Below are 23282 nucleotides of genomic sequence, written 5' to 3' on the forward strand. Positions count from 1 at the left end.
TTACGTTCACGACTAGGCGCGCGACAATTCTGCCTTCATACTCCAAAAATCACTATCGCCAACGAGCACCGATCTTGGACGATCGCGTTCGAAGAGAGCAAAAAGACACCAGCCACTTTCCTGCGCAGCAAATTTACAGGACAGTTCGTAATATCGTGGGGAACGCGCGATGAAGCTAACTGAATTCTTTCTTTTATTATTGAACAAGGTACCTACTTGGGGAGTTGGGAAGAATTATTGTGCAAGATTGCAAATAGTTTCTTAAGGGGGTATACGCGTTTGAACCCCCGGAAAATGTGTACACTTTGTGGATTTTTTTACAAGTCAACGGCTTGATGAAGATTTCCCGTTTTTTTTACTATCTTTACATAGCATTATGAACTACTTAAAAAAAAAGTTTCAGTTAAAAAACTATTGTTTTTCGGAAGTTATGCATATATATCCGAAAGTCCCTCGATTTTATACGGCTAAACGGTGGGCCTGAAAACAGCTGTATGTCATGGGTGAATTAAAAAACAATAAAATCTTCTTATAAAGTATGTCAATGGCTATCAACCAACGGGGTTGATTTTGAAAATTTTGAAAAATAAAGGAATGGTGAGAGATCAAAGGTAAAGTTGCATTTTTCTAAGAGAAAAGACCACCTTTTTCTTTATAAATAATAAACGGGGAATCGGAATAAAAAAAAGCCCTCGTTGGACGATGTGGAATCTTATTACGATCCTGCGTGCAAAATTGGAAGTGAATTGGTTGAACGTAGCGCGACTTTTTAGGCCCACCGTTTAACCGTCTAAAATCGAGAGACTTTCGGATATGTATGCATATCTTCCGAAAAACAATAGTTTTTTAACTGAAACTTTTTTTTTAAGTAGTTCATAATACTACGTAAAGATAGTAAAAAAACGTGAAATCTTCATCAAGCCGTTGACTTGTAAAAAAATCCACAAAATGTACACATTTTCCGAGGGTTCAAACGGGTATAACCCCTTAAGGGGGGGTCAGAATAGATGGATTTCAAACGTTGCAACAGTATTTGGTGATAAATTGGAATTCTAATTTGCAATTGAAAAACTGAGGAAAGAAAATGTAGGTACAAAGCTGGTTAACGTATAAAAGTATCGACTTGATATTCACAACTTGCAGCAAGTTTCTGGTCGTTCATAGTTGCGAATGTGCAATAACTGAGAATAATAAATGATTGAGAAAGTGGGAAGAAAATCCAGCTGGAAATTGTTTCGATTAAGTGTATCGACTTTTAAGAGAATTACGTGCCTCTGACGTTCGATGAAAAAACGGGGTTTCATATGCACCGAGCTAATATATTGCGCGTCGGCTCTTTCAGAGAAGTTTCGCGTAGGCGCACAGGTCCGTTCGAGCCGTGGATCGCTTAAAAAGGGATCCACGACTTATTAGGCACCGACATAGGCTCAATTCGCGGCCTCTATTAATACAGGCTGAAAGATTTACTTTTCCACCGGTTTATACCTTATTTGCATTTGAAACGTTTCGCGTTCTACGCGATTTCCGATCGCTGTGCTAATTGACTCTTTCGTGCGGGTGCAATTTGCGTTGCAACGCATGATATTTGCGGCACTCTGGTTGGAAATATGCAGATAGTGCTTGAAACGCTCTGCTCCTTGAGATAGAACACGTTTCAAAAGCTTATGTACCTTCATATTCTCAACGTTGATGGTTTAAGTAAAACAGGTACTTTCAGAGATAAAGGAGAAATTCACTGCAAGTTTGTGTTGGCATTTCGAGCGTAGAAAACTCAACGTGCTACGTCATGGATCCTCCGCATGTTACCTATAATATCTACCTCGTTTCTCTAAGATCCAAGAATTTGATTTTAGATAATCTGGTTCCGAATGCCAGTGCTCACCGCAAAACCAAATTTTTAAAAATGCTTCTTGGATGTCAGCTGTTAGTTTATTATAAGTGTAAATATTTTTCTACGAAAAAATTACCAAATGTTCTTTAAATGTTGCTCTTTTAAGCGCAAAAAGTTTTGTAAAAATATACGCTTCCGCTTCTTCAAAAAAAATTCACAAATATTCGCCTCTTTTCGGCCGCCTGACTAGGTATAACCCCTTAAGGGGCCATGTTGGGAGGCGAAAAAGAACATGATTTTCGGGATTTTTTTGCGGAAAATCTGATGTATATTTTTTTACAACTATTTGCTTATTTTAAAAGTACATATATTGAGCAACTCTCCGTAATTTTGTTATAGGAAAATATTAAAAAATGGACGAATAACAGCCACTCTTTTAACCATGCCATCAAAATCGTCTTCAAAAGCATTTTAAAAGCAATAATTTTATTACTTTTATGTTTTTTATTAAGTATAGAAACGTAGTTTAATCAATAGAGAAAAAGTTTATTCCATTACTATAATTCGTTTCTTCGCAATAAATCCCTGAAAATCGCCGAATTTATCGGCGCGCTAACCAGAATGACCCCTTATGAAATCCCGGATCAGGAAGTTGCCGACCCTAAAAATGGTATTATTTATTGACTCCTGAATATGTCACTGGGTGGCATATATCAATCTCCAAAAATGGCGCGTGGGGTTCGCAGACTCGTTCGATCTTATCGACGCATTTCCATGCATCGCCCAACAAAGTCTATGAATATTAATCAGCGAAGATGCCCAGCGAAACCTCGTCGACCAACGCGGTGTTCCTGATTGAAATTGGACACTGATTGTGAGTGAGCTTTGATGTACAAAAGCAATGCTCGTTTCTCTCCGCCACGAGAACAAATTCGCGTTTCCTCGGCCCTCATCAACGTGTTAAGTATACTTTGCTTTAATTACACGTCGGTGCCATTGCTATCGTCGTCGCGTACGACGGAATTTCATTTCTCTTCGGAGGTCGTATCGCGAGAGCACGTCAAGGTGCAACCAGCATGAATCTTCCACTCCCTCCACCCTTCGCTTCCCCTTCCTCGTCGTCCCGCTTTGTAGAGGAATCATTACCCGGGGACAATTAACCCTGTGTATAATTAGCTGATAAATTCCGCGTTAATTGCCGGCCATTATGGCCATTCACGATTAATCGTCCGAGATGGCTTGATATTTAAATTAAAAGCAATCTCCCGCGGTTCACACGAGCCGCCCCATTCCGCGATACTTTGACACGTTCTGCTCGTACTTGCGAACGCACCCTTTAAATATTTCTAACATTATCAGAATTCATTCTAGCGGCTTTAATAATATGGAAAACAGGGATTGTTAATTCGCTAGGTGACACAAGTTCGGGATGGTCGATATTTTATCGGTTCAGAGTGATCGCTGTTATAAATTCTAAAAATTCGTAGCCGTCAGCCTCGCGTTTCGCGAATTCAGAATCGTCGATATCGCGGACCAAAGATCTGGAGTCATCGAATCGTAAATCTGAGATCGTTGGTGTCCCGCCTAGCTATTTAGTCCGGGGAATTTCAACTTGCGCTGATCAAAATCTAAATCATTCACAAAAGACAAATAACCAGCGTGTCGTAACTAATAATGAATAATAATGAAACGAATGCAGTTCCTCATGTACAATGGATCGTAAATCATATAACGATTGATTGCGCACGAGTAGATTGCAATTCAAGTTCGTGTATTGATAGAAACGTATCATTATATAATATTTTGCAAAAGATTTACATAGGGTGACTCATGGTGAACGAATTTCCGTCTACTCGATATCTCGGATCGGACGGCAGATTAGAAGCGGGTCACTTAAAACATTTTCTGCTGTATAAAGTACACAGTCTTTTCGTTGCTTCTGATACTCGATCTGTTCCTCTGGATCTTCCCAAAACATGGACGCATCGTTGAGCATTTCTGAATGCCTTAACTCGGTTTTTCTTCTCTGAATGATTACATGGAAATACTGTTCCATTTATTAGTAAGATGTCACGGGATGACGGATCAGTTGTTTCTCCTTCAAAGTGAATTCGAATGATAGATGCTGAGCGCACAGTCGTACAGCTGCATTAGTAACTGCTAATAGACCGTGAACTCCTAGCAGCTTTTATTGTACCGTAAATCACTCAGCCATGAATGCAGATATAATGTCTCTTTATGCAATACGATATCATATTTCATGTAATGGTACCTATCATGTACGATAATTGTAGGCTTATTTTACAGTCGACACATGCCGAGATACGTTTGAACAGTCGGCTAAACTCGAGTAATTATTGCGCCTAACTCTCGATAAAGAGATCACAGATACCTTATCCCCTGCCCTATCCGTACACACGTCCGCGCCAGTAAATAGTAAAATAATTAACAGGAGTCACAATTACACGCCCCACCAGCGACCACGTTCGTAGAAAGCCAAAAAGACAAACAGCTCTCGAGTAGGAAATAAACATCTATATGGTGTACCTGTACGAGTATTAGCTGACATTAATTTCCCAACGTTAAGCGGCAGGTTCGAGTTACTTAAGAACACCGAAACAAATATTTTTTATTAATCATTCTTTATTGGCTGTCTCCAGCGTGATTTAGGAATGACGAAAGCATCGTATGCAACGGTGGCGATAAATAATCTTACTTTCCGCCACGTACTAAAGGCACGATCCCGATCTTCCTTCCCTCTTCGTCCTCGTGCAACGCTAATCCCATTTCCTCCAAGGCGCTGCTCTCCACGACTCCGACTCTGCTGCAATTCCGAACGACCTCCTGATTCTCGGGATTATCCTCGCATAAATTCCGCAGGGCGAGGATCGTCCATTGCATTATGACTGCGCGTTAACATTTAATCGCGCCAAGGAGCGCGCGGCATTAATTAGTGGATATCATCGGCGAGGGTACCCGCGCGATCACAATACAGGTACCCGCAATAAATATATAGAACGGGTCTGGAACTTACGGGGATTTCTCGCATCTATATTGCAGCAGTCCAGAAGCAGAGGAATGGCATCCATTTCGCGGAGCTGAAAATGTCCAATATCACGAGAAATTATGCGCTGCCCCGAGCGGACTCTTATGATAAAACACGGCATAAAACTCAGAGGTGTCGCGTAAACTGAACGACACCCTGCATAAACCAAGGAAGCATCGCTTTCTTTTATCTAGAGGAAAGTGCATGCGATACGAGGAAATGCGAGGGGGTTTTTCTTCGTTACTCTTCGTGCATGAAGTACATTATGCATTTCTCGTGTTATTTTTTGAAAGACTATTCTCAGACCACTTTGAAATTTCCCTCCATACAGGTACCTCCGCTTGTCGAACTCTAGCGTGCCTGTGACTTTAATTTTCGACATTAAAATTCTCTGCAATTTATCTTCTTTTAAAGCGTTTCGAAACACGAAACAGGTTTCCTACCGCCACCGAGTAAATTCGTAATATCATCGCGAGGTTTAACTATACAACAGTGTCCACAGCTACCATGCCCGTAAAAGTATTATTCCCGAATGCCTCGGCACACCATAAGCCGTGCTTTCTGTTCATTGAAGTTTTGTTTATGGAAAACAGTTTGCCGCGGGGCCCGGGGCGGATATAATTGAACCGCGCTCGGGGGAAAGATATTTTTTATTCGAGCGTTTGCGCGTTCGAAAGTGAAATTGACGACGGGGGATCTCGCGAGAAATTTTTTAAACCCGAAGATCTACACCTGGCGATGGTCGTGACGGCCGTCGTAAACCGCTCTATACATACAAATTTTATTATCAGCCGTACTTTGAGCGAGATGCCCAGCGGGCAACGGATTATGCTAAAACATTGTAACGCCAGAAAGCGTCGCGTAATTTTACGACCAATCGCAACGCGAACATGCGCGCCTTACAATTCTACATGAAGAGCGGGACGCGTGTTTGCGGAATGAAATTTAAGAACACGATTGCCTTCGACACCTTCGAAAGAAGAAGAAGAGGAGGAGGAAGGGTGTGTGGGGGTGGGGGGGGGGGGGAGGAAAAAGGCGAGGCCTCGTATTCACGATTCTGCATTCAGTGCGCCAGGCCAATAAAATTATTCCAATGTAACAGAAAGCGGCCGTACTTCGATCTTGCTAATATATTAACGGAGTATCCGATGCCGACTAAATTGCCGCGTCTTCGAGCCCGACAGGATACTTAATTTTCCTTTGTCCGGTGAACAGTGCACGCGGTACGATCGTTCTCCTCCTTTTGTATCATCTCCGCCGCGCGAGAGATGAAATCAATAAGAAGCAATAGCGATCACTCGAAACCCTTTGCGCATGGCTAATAAAAACGGAGCAACGAGAGGCTTATTTCGGAGTTAACATTCGCATTGTTCCTTCTTTCTTTCTTGCGCGTCAAACAATGATCCATAGCGTAAAAAGTCTTGCATACGCGTGCATGATAAATGAATGACTGTCTGAAAGAAGAGAGTATAGAAAAAAGGGCGAGACTCTTGTAGGAACGATCGGTTTGATGATTGATTAATGAGAATCATTAAATTCTTTATTCATTGCTCTCTACTGATCCTTTCATCGGTTGCAGTTTGCGTTGCAGTTGAAACTGCTGCCACCGCGGCTTTCCGGCGCTACGTTATGGACCCTCCGTCAGGATCATGCACTTCAATTTACTTACCGGTAGAAGGTAACGTAATATGAACTATATATGCTTATTTTGCGTGAATCGAATATGTTGCAAAATTGAGTTTGTCCTAGCTTTTGGTTCCTTGCACCGTATACTAAATTTTCAGAGGCTTGTGCAGAGTTACAAGTGAGTTAATTGCTACTTACGAGGTCCTGGCACTTCTTGTCTCTGTACGACATATTCCCGATAATTCTAATTAATCCAGCTTTGAAGCCAAACGCAGGATGATTCTGCGGGTCATTCCTTGGGGAATTCACTTCATTTCCGTTCTGGCTGCCTTCAGCTACATTCGAGTTTGCAGTTAGCTTTTGCCCTGCTGGGGCTATGTCGCTTAACTTCTGCATAGGAGTGAAGTAATTGTTCGATGCCTTCCCAATCATTTGTATGGATTTTAAAAGATCTGCAAAATACGAGTAGTTAAATACTTTCTAAGCATTGAAGAAAATGTGCACTCACAGGTACAATTGATGAGTAAGCTTTTATGATTTTTGAAGAAGTTATATTCCTTGGACGATTCGGACGTCAACGTTGCGAGAATATCGAGAAGTATAATGATCTCTGCAGGTTCCATTTCGCATAAATATGTATCAACTGTTTTCAGAATTAAGTCGCTTCTTCTGCAAAATCTTTGCGATAGAAATTCAATTGTATCTTTTGGAAACGTGTGTTTTACTTCAGATTTATACGCTTCTTCCGAGATTTCATTGTAAATTATCTTCAATAAATATAGCTTATCATTTATGTCCATATCGTTATATGCGTTTTGTAATATATCTGGTTGACATAACAAAAAGATCAAAGCGTCCTGTGCGCTCTGAAAACCGTCTTTAATTGGCTTTAACAACTGCGAACATAAGCGTATCTTCTCCAGTTCGGTGAAAGTCTTCCCTTCAAATTCTTTCAAAGCATTGTGTATGAATACACACGAAGCTCTGACAAGTAGAACGTGTTCAGATTCGGTTAAATCTCTGTTGATGCATAAAGAATAATAGCAGAAATTTGTTGCCAAGCTAATAAAATAATACGGGCTTGTTGTGACCACAATACTCACATTATCATACCTTTTAAATTAATATCATTTAAATATGTTGGTACATTATACTGATCTGGAAAACTGCTATCGTCGCGTGCACACGTAAATAAGTTGCACAAAAACTGAACGCTTAATCTTAATATATCTAGCGGCTCATCTACCAAATCAGTATTAATGTTGCGCGACTTAATAAAACTTGATGCCCATTCAACAACACCCTCGTAAGGAAAATGAGAATCAAATGGATATGAATTACAAAGTTCTCTTAAATTTTCATTACACGTAGCCAGCATGGAATATAATTTTTCACCACATATTCCATGCTGAATGTCAGTCGGAGTATATTCTTTGTGAATGTAGCCATTGAAGCAAGAGTTTCCTAAACATTTTAAGCATGCAATTTTTATACTGCTAGGTACAACAGGGTCATCTGTTGTCAGGATTTGTGCCACTTTCGCTAATATTGGGAAGGCAATTAAGTCCCTGCAATTCGACAAACCGTTAAAATCATTATACGCGATAAATGCTCGTAATAATTTACGTTTTTTTAAGTCATACTCTGATCCAGGAGGTCTGAACAATTTGGGGTTAACGAGGGTTGACAATTCGTCCCAATTTCTTTGAGAAAATGCGGATTCGAATTTAGGTAGAAGATCGATATTTTTAGTGTTCATTGTACCGTCACAAATTACAATTTCTTTGTATGTAATATATTGCTATTTGAAACCAGAATTCTACGTATGTTTACAAATATACTTTGAAACATAACCTTCTTAGGTATGCATGAGAGGAGCCATTTTTAAAAGGGTGCCGACTATACATATATAATTCAAAATGCATAATAGTATATAGGAATTTATTTATAATAACATATAATATATTTTTATTAAATGAATACTATTTGGATTATGGTTACATATAGAAAACATCCGGATCAGATATTCTCTAGGAATGTTAATAAAATATCGCTGTATCGAATATTCTATATTTTTTCGCGAATTATCGATATTTTCGGTCGATATTTTTCAATCCGATATATCGACAGTTCGATATTAAAATGAGGAGTTTGGAGTGACCGGTCCTATTTTCGCTGAAAGACATTTGGAAGGGTAGGGATATTTGTAGCAACTCAACACATTCCGTAAAAGTAGCGGAGTTTAACTACGCTCGAAAAAATTGCGAACGGTCACGGCGCTCACTAAACTAGTGATCCTCTAGACAGTGATCGGAACAACGTGTATCGTCGCCGATTGGTTGCCGCGATTTTGGAGCAGAAGCGGAAGTAGACAGAGAAAAAAACTGTAAAAAAAGAAAGAGACAGAAATACTGACAGAAAGAGAGAGAGAAATACTGATAGAAAGAGGTAGATAAACATTTAGGTTAGGTTATTTCCGGTTTTTCTCCAAAATGGCTGCGGTTATACCGATCTCTCCCTAGAGGATCACTATAGCGGTAGCGTTCAGCGAAAAATCAGTGAGCGCCTACGTAGCGATTGGTTCCGCTGAACGCAGCCACTCTCTATGGTCGGTATTCATAGTCGCTACTTATTCTTAAGTAAATGCCTAAGCATGCAGCATCCTCTACTAATCTATTAGCTAGTAAAGGATGCCGAATGCTTAAGCATTTGCTTAAGAATAATTAGCGCCTATGAATACCGGCCCATGGACCTGAATCAGGTTCATGGTTACGCCACTGTCGCCACTGTATTTATCCCCGCCATCGATTCAAGTCACTCCGTGACTAGCGTTTGTCAAGTCGGCTTAAAATAATTTCTGATCAGCTTTTATTGAAAGAAGAATCTACTTTAAAGGTAAAGATTCCTACCTTTCAAGATATGTATCGAACTCAAAATTGCATTTTATTTTCTGTGTCCGTAAGTTTGTGACACGAACTGTTGGTTTTGCTATGTCATTCCAGGCTAACCTTAGTTCGCTTAAGCTTGGTCCGATTATTTCGATCATTGTTGAATTAACTGAAGAATATTGAGCACATTGCAATTATATTTAAGATATATCACTTTTGTACGTCACTATTAAACTGATAATAGATGCTTTGATATGTGATGCACTGAATCATAACCTCGAAACTGGGATGGAAATACCATTAATATAACAAGTATTCGAAACAATCATAACGAATTATGTTTTAACAACATGTATCTTTCTTTTCAGATGTTTCTCACTCGTTCGGAGTATGATCATGGTGTTAACACTTTCTCACCAGAAGGGAGGTTATTCCAAGTTGAATATGCTATAGAAGCCATAAAACTTGGTTCTACTGCCATTGGGATTGCAACAGTGGAGGGTGTAGTGCTGGCCGTAGAGAAGCGGATCACGTCCTCTTTAATAGAACCAGCAACTTTAGAGAAAATTGTAGAAATTGATAAGCATATTGGATGCGCTGCGTCAGGATTAATAGCAGATTCTAGAACGATGATCGATCGTGCTAGAACAGAATGTCAGAACCATTGGTTTGTTTACAATGAGAAAATGACTGTCGAGTCAACGGCGCAGGCTGTTTCGAATTTAGCTATACAGTTTGGCGATAGCGACGACGATGGTAGCGCTATGTCACGACCGTTTGGTGTGGCCATGTTGTTTGCTGGCATCGACGAGAAAGGACCTCAACTGTACCACATGGATCCTTCGGGCACCTTCATTCAGTTTGATGCAAAAGCTATTGGTTCGGGAAGCGAAGGTGCTCAACAAAACCTTGAAGAAGTGTATCATAAGGTATGTTGTAGAGCTGCTCCTTCTTGACCCGTCGGGTACTCGTCTACCCGAAACAACTTCAAGCAATTGAAAGTTTTATTGTCTTTGGTATTTTTGATGTTAGCCAAAAATGATCGAACAATACCACATTCAATGGTTTGAAGTTGTTCCGGGTAGCTGGGTACCCGACGGGTCAAAAAGTAACAGCTCTAGTATGTTGTAGGTGTAACGATTATTAGTAAAGATTATTATGAATTTTCTATAAATATATAATTAGAATTTCAGACGTTATTTGCGTATATAAACTTTTAGGTACTATTGTTTGCATACCATTAACTTCATAAAGTTTTTATACATATATCATAATTAAGCGAATACCTTTTATTTATTCTACGTTGATTAAAAATATTTGCAACCAAAACAGTCGCGTTTTCGTATCTCGAGCAACGTATAATGCGATATATATTAAATAAGTAGGAAATTGAAGAAATTTACTGTACCTGGTTGTTCAATTTTTTGTTGCAGTCTATAACGCTGAAAGAAGCAATAAAAGCAGCGTTGACAATATTAAAGCAGGTCATGGAAGAGAAACTGAATGATACTAATATAGAAGTAATGACAATGACACCTGAGAAACTATTTCATATGTTTGAAAAAGCTGAATTGCAGGAGGTGATTAAAGATATTGCTTAAAATTTAGCATTTAAATTCATGTTGATTTTATTGATATCAATATATAAAACTATGAACAGCAGAAATGCACTATATGAAAGCTATATAACTGCAAATTATACATACATTTTTCACTCAAAGAATATGTAATTTGTACACAGTGACCAGTTTTATATTTTCATTTTTTTTTTCGATCCACAAACGAAAGTAGTGACCTATGAATCATGTCTTTAATATTATCAAAGAATTCCTTGTGATTCCTAATCACCTTTATACACACACACACGCATTACTAACTCATAATTGTACGATTTCCCGAAATCACTTTAATATTCTCACTTTGATAGAACGAAGTAATTTACACATTTCTGATTTTAATTTGTCCAACCATATCACTGTAAACCTTTCCTTTTTTTACCATTTGATTTAGTTAATCGATAACCTACCGTCTTCAAAAGAAGATTCACTACGATCAAGATCCACTATCTCTGATCCAATCCCATCCATATCCATGAACGGGTGAACAACTGCAGCGAAGTTTCCATTACTCGATGTTCTTCTTATCCTATCCTATCAGTTTTCCGGCTTTGCCAAGGTAACACATAATAAACCATTTTTGTAGAATTTATTCGTTTTCAATTTTTGCATGTGTGCATCTTATCGTTTGGTTTATTAACGCGATCACGGCGGCGCTATTTTCACTGTCCATTCCCACAGACATGATACAGCGTAACTATGACTTTTGGTTTACCGTTGGAAATGTTAATTTTAAGGCACCCTTGGAAGTTATTAAGATCCTGATAATGATAAATACAAAAATAACGTTTCTAGTGTATAATTCAACGCATTTTTTGCCTTTGGAAAGTGTTACATTTAAGGGAAGGACCCACAGGCATGACACCGGTGTGTCGAGTCGCTGTGAATGCCTTAAAAAATGAAACATGTTGAATTCATTCAATAAGTCTGTGTGAACATATGTACCTAATTCATGCCGACATATCTTACTTTTTAAATTTGTATTCTAACGTAAATAACTTGCATTGCGTTGCTGCAAGTGGTGCAACAGTGCAGCAAATAGTGGCGTACTCAGGATTTAATCTTGACCTGAGCTGAGTTGACCGGATAAAAATATTTTTAATGCAAATTCAACAAAGTTCATTAGATGATTATAAAAATTTATTTAGAGAATATAATCCAGTTTTCTTTTCTTTTTACAAAGCTCCTGAATTACCTCAGTCGTTGTTACATTAATCTCTCAAAGGATTACATAACTCAAGGAGTTACATTAATCTCAACGAAATTTTCCTTTTTTTTTTGGAAGTGCCAGGGCCTCCTGCCCCCTCTGGGTGCGCCACTGATGAGAAATTATGGATTTTAAATTCTTTTCGTGATCAATTATTGATTACATCTGGAAGTATCAAGGATTTTTCATTTGTCAGGAACGACTGTCATTCTTGGTGATTAGCTTGTAAACTTATAAAGAATATTCATCTCATCTTCATTAAATTTGCCGATATACATATACTATTTGCCGCAGTACAAAATTCAGTACTCGATTTTGTCTCTAGATTTTCTCACCCCTGAAAACTCAAATAATGTTCCTTTAAATCACTTTCAAAACCCCCTTGAAAAAGTGTCATTATAAATATAATCAGTAACCGACTTTCAACAAAAAGCCAAACGGGCTATTCAGTAAAAACACAACACACGTTTTTATCGCAAGAAAAGGGAGAGTTCGCCTGGTGCTCCCCTTTTATCTACGAAACAGGCATTGCTCTAAAAGGAACGCCGCGATATAGAAGCTGTGGCACAGAGGGACTTCTAGACCGCGTCGTTGTTCGATTCGCGTTTGAACGGAAACGGACGGCGACGGATGGTTCGTTTTCGATTAAAAGCTCTGGAGCTGTGAATGCCCGTATCCGAAATCAATAATTAATTTCGCCCGGCTCGCCGAGGGGGTTGGAGGGCGGGGGGCAGGGGAAAGCGAGCCTGTGGCGGAAATGGTTGGGCACCGCTCTCGGTTACTGCGATGTTCCGATAAAACGTCCCTTTTTATCCCGTTCTCTCAGCTGCCAGATTATTGGATATTATTCCATTTCAAGCGTTCAATCCCGCTACGATTCGCTCGCTCGGATTCCCACGGGGGATGCTCTGCCGTCCACTGATTGTTCAAACCACTTATACGCGCCTCTGTGTGTACATACATTTAAACTCGATCTAAACTGTATCGCAGCTAACGTGCATTTTCCTTCTCTTCTTGACAAAACGCTCGAAATGTCGATTCTGTCAACCCTTGTAAGGATGAATGATAAATAGGGAGCATGGATTGCCATGGTTAAAGTTCTCTGTGAGTCATGAATGTTTCCCTTTTCGAAACACAGTGAAGAGGCCTATATAGTAGCTTGAAACTTCAGAATTCTGTGAAGCTTTTTTAAGGGAAGGTAAATTGTACAGTAACATTCGATATTTCTATCCAGAACCGCACCAGTTCTTCAAGGAAGGGGTCTAAGAACCACTATGTAGGAAATGACATATGATCGTAGGATGTAATGATCCATGTATTACCAATTAATAAACGTGACACGTACGCTGCGTTTTCTTAAGCATGGAAGTTACGTATAGAGGCGATATTATCCATGGAATGAGGTGATGTAATGTGAGAGTCTAGAACGGGGCACCTGGTAATAGTAAACGCTGCGGGAATAGCTCAACAGACTATCAGGATTAAAGGGTAAGGGGAAAAACAGGGAATGTCACAAAACAGCTTATTTCTTATTTTGTTCCAGTGCACAGTGAACATTTCCTGCTTTTAATCAGCACCTATAGCAACTACATAACGTTATCTCTCGGGGGTATTGGAACTTTATAACTCTTTGTGATTCGACAGTTCTGTAGTCCCAGTTGCCACAGACCAAAATATGCTATAAATCACAAAATCACGAAAAATGGAGATTCCTCGTTTTTTCCCTTCAAATATGGAATGCTCCGTACATGATTAGAGAACAGAAGCTGATCCATATATTATTTACGGAACGCGGTGTCGCAATAGAGTGGATGAAGGGGGCTCGCGGAAAAGGTCTACGTCCAACAATCCGCGGAGGAAGCCTCGATGGCGATACGGGTTCAAGGAGGAGCTGGTCTAAGGGAAATGGTGTAGGAGGAGAGCGAGGAGGACTCTGTAATTAACTGCGACGAGAGAGCGTCGGGATAGTCCCGTTTGAGTCCCTGAGAATCCCCCGGGACCTGACCCGTCTCGTATCAGACGCCAAACACTCACTCCCACACCGTCGAGTCTCGGTGGCGTCGGCCAACCTCGAAGCCGCCACGTTCAAGTTTCGCTACGATAATTGCCTTCGCTTCACAGTCGCGCCCCGACACCCGCAGCATTGGATAAAAGGCTCCTCCCCCGTTCCGAGGGAGCCTGCGAACGGGGATGAAGAGGGACGGATGGGTGGGTGGCGGATAGATGGATGCCGCGGGGGAAACTCGATAATGGGTTCGCAGCCTCTGAATTTACGCGATTCAGATCTCCCCGTCACGGAAACTCCTGGATACTCCTTTCATCGCCATCGCCGCGATTTCGGGCAACACTGTGCTGTTTCAATTTGAAGGATAATAATGACGGAAACGTATCGCACGCTCGCTAGGGAGAGGTGGTAGGGTAAATGCACCAATAAATGAACACTTAAGGCTAATGAACGAACAGTTTTATAAAATTACTAGCTTTACTACTCGGCTTCGCCCGAAATTTAGATTCTGATTTCAGAAGAAAAAAATATTTTTTTAGGTTTTTTATTTTTTTTTTTAAATAGTCACATTTATCTGGATTAGTCAGCCCTGATGAGGTGAGGCACATTTCATGATCCCAGAGTTTATCGTTCAAAAGTTTTAGGCGACAGACAAACACGCAAACATACAGAAGCTTTCTGCTTTATATATTAAGATGTTTGCAGCGCGATTGATTCCACGTGCTGCAAAAATTGTTTGGATATGAAGCAAGAAATTAATAGAAGTTTCTAATTAATTAGTTGCTTATTTTAATAACTTATTTTACTCATTTCAATATAAATTGTCCATTCACTGGTACGGGTTCATTTACTGGTACATCCACCCTATTTCATTGGGGAGTTTTTTGCTGCGTCGTTTAATCGTATTTTGGGTAATATTATTTTGCTGTGCGATATTGGTCACCAAGATGAAATTTATCGATTTGTGACTGTTTTTTGTCCTTTCATTTATGTCGTTTTTAATTATCTGTGTCGTACAAAACGTATATCTACAGAGGGTAGCCAAATTATTATACTCAAAACAGTTTCGTCAATGTTTAGGATCGTTTTAAAATGGATTTAATACGATTTAAAAAAATCTTAAATTGGCAACTGAAGGTTCTGAAAGGAAACTTTCTTAGCTTTCCAAAACACTCACGAAAATTTATCTACGATCATGAGTTCGTAAGTTATCGGTGTTCAAAGTGAAAAGTACCTTTTTTCTTTGATCGCGAATAACTCGGTCACTAAAAATCATACGAAAAAACCAAAGCAACGAAATTAAACAGAAATGTTTGCTCTATAAGAGCTCTTCGTTGGATTTACCGGAAAAAATTTGTTTGGTCCGTGCATACGTTCCAACTAGGTAAAAATCTCTGAAACTTCGTTTCCTGCGCTTCATCTTGAGAAAACAGTATCATAATGGATGAAAAAAAATTGGGTCCTTGATTCAAAAACTAGAAACTTCAAGTGTTAAAATAAGGTTCTTAAATATTTTCTGCGAACATTTTTCGCAGAGACACAGCCTAATTCCATTGCCTAAACTTATAAAATCTCAACCCTTTTTGTTTGAGTATAATAATTTGGCCACCCTCTGTATACTTAAGTGTGGATGCATTGAAACAGTGAATCAGTGAAATGAAGTAATCGAAGAAACAGATGGGGAGGTTCGGGTTGGAAACGAGAGTAACTATGAACTGACATTAGAAGCTAAGAGAGCACAGTCGCGGGTTTTAAGAAGAAATCGTATAATTCACTTAATATAATTAATTTCTTGACTTATTATTATCATATCATTTCTGCCTTGTTATTTCTACTATTTTTCAATTCTACACCAATACCTGTGTTCGGTAGGAATCGATTAATCCACAAAGACTACCACGAATTTCCATTTTAATTTCCATCATTTTTCAAATCATTTTTCTCCCCAATCCTGTAGTGTTCGCAAATTCTTCTAAAATTCTTATGTTCCACAGTACGGAGAAGCAATCATCGTGCAACTTTTATTATTTACGTGGCGCAATATATTTCGTGGTGATTTCGTCAAACCTTCCCTCGAGCTCTGTCAACCGTTTAAAAACTTCGTAATTCACGTCACGAATACGCAAACGTCCCACGAAAATTTCATTAATCGCATTTAACCGTAGCCATAAAGTCCTAAAAAAGAAAAAGAAGCACACTTTGCTCGCGCACCTTTCCAGGAACTAATTGTAATATATTAATCTTGCCAAAGTGAGAGCGAATTTCCAAATCCTTCCGGTACAAAAGAGCCGTAACATTGAGTTATATTCTTCCGGTAGACAGAAAACGTACGGCCGAGTTTACTGGCGTTTAAGAGCCGGAACGAAATTCTTCGTGGCAAATGTCGGCGGATAATTGCGAATGGGTGGACATATCTTATTTGTTCTGAGCAAGCCACGTCCAATAAATCTTTACGATGTAAAGTGCAGGCCCGACGATCGTTCTCCTGAAAGCAACATCGTTCATAACGTGCTTGCTTTCACTGCAGTTCCGTCGAGAAACTATGGTATTCTCTTCTACTGAAATGAATATCGAATCGCAAATAGCTGTCGCTAGGTATGTACGGACTAACAGTGAGGTACGCTTTCCTCCAATGAATTTAGAGTAATGGATCCGCTTGAAAGCAGTGGATAAATAGAATAGAAGTCTCGCGGTTATATTTGAAACAGAATAAAATAAGATTGAACGTAGTAAATTACATCGAGCACTACTTTGGGTATTACCCAGTCAATCTCAACTCTCTATAGTCACACTAACCGTGATGTAACTTCGGTTGCAGCAAGATATTAAAGATTGAGTAATTAGGTTCTTTAAGTTTACCTTACCGCTTACAATATGTATCATAATACTTAAGCGCATCGCGTAGACCGTCGCTTTTTAAATTACCCCTATTATTGGCCTTAATGAATGTGCTTCGAAGGTTCATCAACGTGTGCTGCTTACGTGCTGATATAAGTATAGAATTAATCGAGTGCGAATACACAGGCAGTGGAAAAGAAAGCAAAGCACGAGGGGAAGAAAGTGAGCACGCTGTTTATCATAGAAATACAAAGTTCAGGCGATAGTCAATGAAAGAAAAGGACGAAGGAACTTTCCTCTTATTACCGAAGCGCCAATAGAAAACCGGAAGAAGACGGGATCCCGATGCAGGAAGGAGTCGATACCCACTACGTGCATAGCTATAATTCACGCATGGCAGAATCGTCGCGATTTTTTTCACTTTCACAAAAGCCGCCGCTCGTTCATCGTCTAGATAGTAAGACGAGCCGCGCGCAAACACTTTCGTATTTCGCCGCGGTTATGTATCCGTTGTACAATCATTTCTAGTTCCCGAATCGCATAACTTTTTACATAACCGAAAAAAAAAGTACAATGATCGACGTCGCCGTCAGTAATATCGCAGACACGATGAAGATCGATGTGAAGATCAAAATGATGAAGATATATCTTCGCTATATCGTAGGTCGGTGATCTACAAATAAAATAAAAAATCTTGGATTAAACGAAGTCACGTGGAATAGGAAGATTGAGATTTTAAGCGGAGGACGAAGCCTTCGTCGATTGTTTCTCGATATACCTATACCGTCAAGGACCCAGTTTCTGATCAGAACCCAATTCCTGATCAGTTTAGGAAAACGAACCAAATAATAAGCTTATTATGATACAAATTTATTCTAACAAATTGCTAAATAATTATGAAGTATTTTGATATTTATATGCAAAATTTGATAGCTCATAGTAAAACGTGTGAAGGTGATCAGAAACTGCTCCCTTTGCATTTTTCACTTTCAAAGTTAAATTATAAAATAATTATTATTGTGTGCGCACTTTTTTAAATACCAAATTAAAGATAAAACACAGATTTACTAAAATAACAAAAAATCGTTTAAACTTGGTTAAGTTTTCCCTTTACACGTTTAAAAACCCGCGGTAGTTACTCTTAAGTGATCAGGAACTGGGTCCTTGACGGTATTTGCACTTTATTAGCAATGAGAAAACATCTGCAATAATTTACCAATTTTCACTGTTACAAACTTAGAAACTGCAAATAGGATGGGATCAAACGAACATCTAATCCAGATTCTATATTTCTACTCGAGCCGTTTCCGAAATATTCTAGAAACTCGAAAACGAATCTGCTTGCTCTGCGAAAACGGATGCTATTAGATTCGAAGGAGATCCCGCGGCGTTCCTAGACACGCGTGTCGAGTTCACGTGCGCGAGTAGAAGCCCCGGAGAAAGTAATGCTTTCTTGAGCTCGTATAGGAGATTCTTAATTGCGACCGCGTAACGATTAAGATTCGCCTGTGTTCGAAAGTACGCCCGGAAGCACCCAGGCACATCTGGGATATTCATCTTCTATTTTTCTTCGTCCTCTCCTGCGGCAGTTCCGTTTCCTGAGTCCTCGCGGCTCGATTTCTCGAGACGCGCTCGATACTGCTTCTCCAGGCTCGATCCAAGTCCTTGGACCGTGACGCGAATGCGGAAACAGACCCTGGCGCGAGTAAACGCTGGCGAATCCTCCTTAATGCGCGCGATGCTTAGATGCATTCTCGATCTCCTTCGACACAAGTGAAAGAAGCGCGATGCTCACGTAACGCCTCCCATTTCATTCCCTCTTCTCCTTTTTCCCCCGATTCGCTCGGGTTCGGTCGGCGGTGTTGATCGGTGGCGCGAAAAGCGAGAGTAATTTTGCAAAAGTGAAACTCGCGCGTGTATGAGATTTCCGGCAGGCCCGACACGGCTCCGAGAAAGCGCTGGCTCGTTAACACCTTCGCGCGCAATTTTAAGTGAAAATGTTACGTGTCGCGGAAAACTAGCGGAGTTCGTGGAAAGGACGAGTCGCTCGGACGTTGTTAATTGCGAGCGAGGTGCTAGGAAATGTTGCGGGGCTTTTTATTAGAACGTAGATCGTTTATAATCCCTTCCTGTTCCCCTTCCCTAGATTTTTGATTATTTCTAACGAAGTTCACCTGCAGTTAGTAGGAATTCTTCGTGGTTACCTGGAAAGTCGATTTTTGTTACATTCGAAGTTTATGATTGTAATTCAATTGGTCGAGAAAGCAATTGAAAAAGGGCCATGTCCATGATAGATGAATATTTATTAAAAATCTTTGATACAAAAGGAGATATCTTAACTTAAATTAGGTACAAGTGTTTGTTGCTGCGGCAAGATAGTAATTTTGCCAGCAACGATTATTTAACATCGGCTAGCGCGCGTAAAGCTCGCTTAAGCGCCGGTATTAGTGTTTCTTTGGAACAGCAAGATAGACACAACGCGTAGAATTGCGCGGCAAAACGCGACTATTGCATAGAAGCATGTTTAGACGAGTGTTTTCATGTTTCGCGATTTTTACAAACTTTCCTTATCCAGTGGAACGAAATTGTGCTATCTTTAGACGTTAGAACTTAACAGCAGAACGGAATTCAAGATATAGGTTTCTTCAAGCTTGCCAGATGGACTTGGAAGAGATTTAAAAAAATCGAGTGGAATCAAAGAAGATAAAGTGTTCCACCTTCCACTCTGTTTTTCTTTTAACTTTAAACCCAACTGTGTATCGAGACTGCCGCGATCGGCCTCTTTAAACCAAAACGGTGCATCGAAAAGCATATTGTACCGACTTTGTGCAGTGTTTATACAGCGCTGTCACCAAGAACTCGAGCAATCTTAAGTTACGCAAATTGAAAGACACGTTACGCTCGTCGAGAAAGCATTACTTATCACGCCCACGCGATCCGAGATGATCGCGCGCGACTAGTGCCACCCGAAATCCCGAGTGTTTACTCAATATCTTGATTCGAAAGAAGAATGCTTGTATTCTCGACGATTACTTTGATCGACGGTACATCCTCATATTACGTTCCCCGTGGAGAGAGACAATCGCCAGAGTATCCAGCAAGCGCGCGTACGAAACAATTAACAACGAAGAGACCGTCCGATCACCTTTCACCAGATCGAGATCAACGGTGATGCGAGTATCCACCGTATCCACCGCCACCGAATCCACCGCTACCGTATCCTCCGCCACCGTATCCGCCGCCACCGGAAATCGACTCGTAGCCACCGCCACCGCCGCCTCCGCCTCCGTGCTCCTCGTGCACCACGACAGGCACGGGTACTTTGACTGGAACTGGCACCTCTTTCTCCACGGGGTACGGTACTTCTTTCTCGACGATGTAAGGCTTGTCGACGGGTACCTTGACGGGGTAAGGCACAGGCTTCGGGACGGCTACGGGCACAGGCTTGTGGACGGGGTACGGCTGAGGTATTGGAACCTTGACGGGCACTGGGTACGGTTTGGCGATGGGCACCGGGTACGGTTTGTCGACTGGTATCTTGACCTCGTAGGGCACCGGCTTCTCGACGGGTACTGGGTACGGCTTCTCGACGGTAACGGGGTACGGCTTGGGCACGGTTACCGGGTACGGCTTGTCCACCGGTACCTTGACTTCGTACGGGACTGGCTTCTCCACGGGATAGGGCTGCGGCACCGGGATTTTCACCTTCACTGGGAACGGCACGTGCTTCTCGACGGTGTACGGCTGAGGTACCGATACCTTCACTGGCACCGGTACGTGCTTCTCGACGGTGTACGGTTGCGGTACCAGTACCTTCACCTCGTAGGGCTTGTCCACCGGTACCTTGACTTCGTACGGCACCTTCCTCTCCACGGTGTACGGCTGGGGCACGTGCACCGGCACCTTCACGAACACCTTCACCGGGTACGGTACGTGCTTCTCGACCGTGTACGGCTGCGGCACGCCGACCTTCACCTCGTACGGTACGTGCTTTTCAACCAGGTAGGGAACGTGCTTCGTCACCTCGTACGGCACGGGCACCTTCTTCACCACCGTCACCGTCTTCACGTGCTCCTGATGGTCGTACGTCGCGCCGCTGCCACCACCCCCGAGGTCGCCACCACCACCTCCGTAGTCACCGCCACCACCTCCACCGCCCAAGTCGCCGTAGCTACCGTGAAGACCACGTTTCTCCGTCTTCCTCTCCGTCGACTCTGCTAATGAGTCCGTCGCTGGTGACGCGCTCTTCTCCTCCGCCGATTTCGTCGACTTCTTCGCGCAGCTCCCCTGCGTGGCTAGTGCCACCAGGACGATGGCGATCTGCGGGAGAAAGTTCAAGTGAATTCCTTCGTGAAAGAAATGGTAAATCACGGTTTTGTCGTCCGCAGCTTCGGTTTCAGTTGGACCTTCGGTGCGTTTAAAGAGCGTAGGAGGAATTCAGGTGTAGGTCAAGAGGTTGAGAAGTGTGGAGAGAGGTGAACACTCGAAAAAAAATTCTGCCCTTATTCCGTCAGAAATCCTGCAGGCAAGTACCGCGTAGCATTAAAAAATGACGACAGTGATCCTTCTTTCCTATCGCTGACTGATTTCCCCGTCTGCCCTACCGTTTCTCTGTGTGAATTTCGAGGCAAACACTAACGTCTTTCCAAAGTTGAACGCGCTCGAGCAGTCAGTTTTATTTCGAACGCGGAAGCATGAAGTCCGTCTCCACGAATATTTATCGTGACTCGTGACAGCGATTAATATTTTTTGATGCGTGAGTGGAGAGCGGGGAACCAGTAGACATCGCAAAATTTCGTCTACTATATTCGAGAATGCATAATAAATATATTTAGAGTCGCGAACGATAAAAGGAGATTATAATTCTGATATTGGAACACCATTAGTGTGCCTCGTGTGTGGCCTGTCGGTGGGACCCTTTTCATCTACGTCTTCATCTTCAAACGAACCCTCCAAAATGGTAAATCCCAGAATTCTGGGATACTTTACTTCATTAAACATCAATATTGCGAATTCCTCTTAAAACAGAATCTTTGAAACGGTATCCTGCTAGGGACAATTAATCTTCTCTTTTTGTGAAATGGAAATAGTCGATTAAAAAGAGCTTTCTTCCTTCGAAAATCTCCAAGGAAATGATAAGATTTCTTCGGTCCCAAGGTCGGATAAATTCGTTCTTTCCTACACTGTACACAAAATCACTGAAGTATAGCATTGTGCAAACTAAAAGCTTGCAAGCTCTTAAACCCACGAAAGCGTATACTGCCTATCTGTCTGACCAAACAGCTTCAATTTCGTCCACACGAATCGTGCCTTCCACTATTAACAGTTAGTCAATTCGCAAGACGTCGATCGCGACTGTCCAACCGATCCGAAACCCGTACGAATCCTCTATGCCCGCGGAAAATAGGAATCGCTTACCTTAATATTCATCGTTGAGTTCGCGTATGTTTTGAGGTGGCGTATAACCACTAACTGAACCGCTTCGTTTTCTAGACAGAGCCTTATATATACTCCCCGGCATAATGGCTCTGTACTTTCGCTGCACCTCATCGTACGTATTACACTTGTGCGTCTCGTTTTGCATTTGCAAAAACGTGCCCGCGCAAACGCCGGGATAACGTACGGGAAATTGTGCTCTCTGCCGCGTCGCTCAGCTAATCTACCACGTTCCATCGCTATCCGTAGAAATCGTTTTCATTAGATGCCTTTAAGATAAAGTGGGAGCCACTGACGATGCGCTTGCGTACGATACTATATCACGATCGACGTCTCGGTGTTCGCAGAATTCGGGCTTTAAGCCATAGATGTCCGATCGAAGGAAACAGACCCCAAAATTGCAACTTTGTTTATCAGCGGTGAAGCGAATTGAACGAGAAAAATCAGACGAATTCAGAGCATGCTCGTTCCATATTATTTACACGGTAGGGTTCGCTTGAATTAGCACGTTGCTGTTAAGTTCTACGCGATTGGAAAATGGTAATTGCACTTTCTGAACAAGGTGAATCCAAGTTTCATCGTTCAATGCATTTTTTCCTGATGATAGATAGTAGCAGGCTTAAACAGACGTTAAGAAATTTAATTGTACGCTGGATAAATACTTTGTGGCCGATCTTTACGTTCAATCTACGTTAATTTCACTCTGGTTCGATATAAGTGGTAAATTAGATAGATAGAATAAATTTGTATAAACAGAGTGGCTGTGAAACGTAAAATTAGTAACTGTAC

At 41.2% G+C, this 23282-nt stretch overlaps 3 protein-coding genes across 4 annotated transcripts; 1 reads left to right on the forward strand and 2 right to left on the reverse strand.

Annotated features, from left to right (window-relative positions):
- Positions 1–4454: 4454 nt before the first annotated feature.
- On the reverse strand, positions 4455–8401 carry LOC143367781 (ataxin-10). 2 transcript variants are annotated; one of them, XM_076809928.1, is made up of 6 exons: positions 8147–8401; positions 7607–8071; positions 7012–7523; positions 6702–6955; positions 4866–4929; positions 4455–4655 (listed from the first exon to the last, which is right to left on the reverse strand). In XM_076809928.1, the coding sequence occupies exons 1-6, from the start codon at positions 8260–8262 to the stop codon at positions 4609–4611; spliced, it is 1458 nt and encodes a 485-aa protein (XP_076666043.1). In that variant the 5' UTR covers positions 8263–8401; the 3' UTR covers positions 4455–4608. The 2 variants fall into 2 exon arrangements, with proteins under 2 accessions (XP_076666043.1, XP_076666042.1); XM_076809927.1 differs by having other exon boundaries at positions 4455–4737; positions 8147–8400.
- An 841-nt stretch (positions 8402–9242) lies between these two features.
- On the forward strand, positions 9243–11599 carry Prosalpha5 (proteasome alpha5 subunit). Its single transcript, XM_076809649.1, has 3 exons — positions 9243–9398; positions 9760–10320; positions 10825–11599. Exons 2-3 carry the CDS (start codon positions 9760–9762, stop codon positions 10990–10992), a joined length of 729 nt encoding a protein of 242 aa, XP_076665764.1. The 5' UTR covers positions 9243–9398; the 3' UTR covers positions 10993–11599.
- A 7641-nt stretch (positions 11600–19240) lies between these two features.
- On the reverse strand, positions 19241–23028 carry Vajk4. The gene is made up of 2 exons (XM_076811450.1): positions 22476–23028; positions 19241–21377 (listed from the first exon to the last, which is right to left on the reverse strand). The coding sequence occupies exons 1-2, from the start codon at positions 22728–22730 to the stop codon at positions 20220–20222; spliced, it is 1413 nt and encodes a 470-aa protein (XP_076667565.1). The 5' UTR covers positions 22731–23028; the 3' UTR covers positions 19241–20219.
- Positions 23029–23282: the final 254 nt, after the last annotated feature.

This window comes from Andrena cerasifolii, chromosome 4 (genome assembly GCF_050908995.1).
Source record: "Andrena cerasifolii isolate SP2316 chromosome 4, iyAndCera1_principal, whole genome shotgun sequence".
Lineage (NCBI taxonomy): Eukaryota > Metazoa > Arthropoda > Insecta > Hymenoptera > Andrenidae > Andrena > Andrena cerasifolii.

Bases quoted from the DNA above. Each gene is read 5' to 3' on its own strand.
- Prosalpha5 (XM_076809649.1), top strand. From the start codon at position 9,760: ATGTTTCTCACTCGTTCGGAGTATGATCATGGTGTTAACACTTTCTCA. The intron at 10,321-10,824 runs GTATGTTGTAGA...TTTTTGTTGCAG, and splicing joins TTGAAGAAGTGTATCATAAG to TCTATAACGCTGAAAGAAGC.
- LOC143367781 (XM_076809927.1), bottom strand. From the start codon at position 8,262: ATGAACACTAAAAATATCGATCTTCTACCTAAATTCGAATCCGCATTT. The intron at 7,524-7,606 runs GTGAGTATTGTG...ATGCATCAACAG, and splicing joins AATTTAAAAGGTATGATAAT to AGATTTAACCGAATCTGAAC. The intron at 4,930-6,701 runs GTAAGTAGCAAT...GGACATTTTCAG, and splicing joins ACAAGAAGTGCCAGGACCTC to CTCCGCGAAATGGATGCCAT.
- Vajk4 (XM_076811450.1), bottom strand. From the start codon at position 22,730: ATGGAACGTGGTAGATTAGCTGAGCGACGCGGCAGAGAGCACAATTTC. The intron at 21,378-22,475 runs GTAAGCGATTCC...TTTCTCCCGCAG, and splicing joins ACTCAACGATGAATATTAAG to ATCGCCATCGTCCTGGTGGC.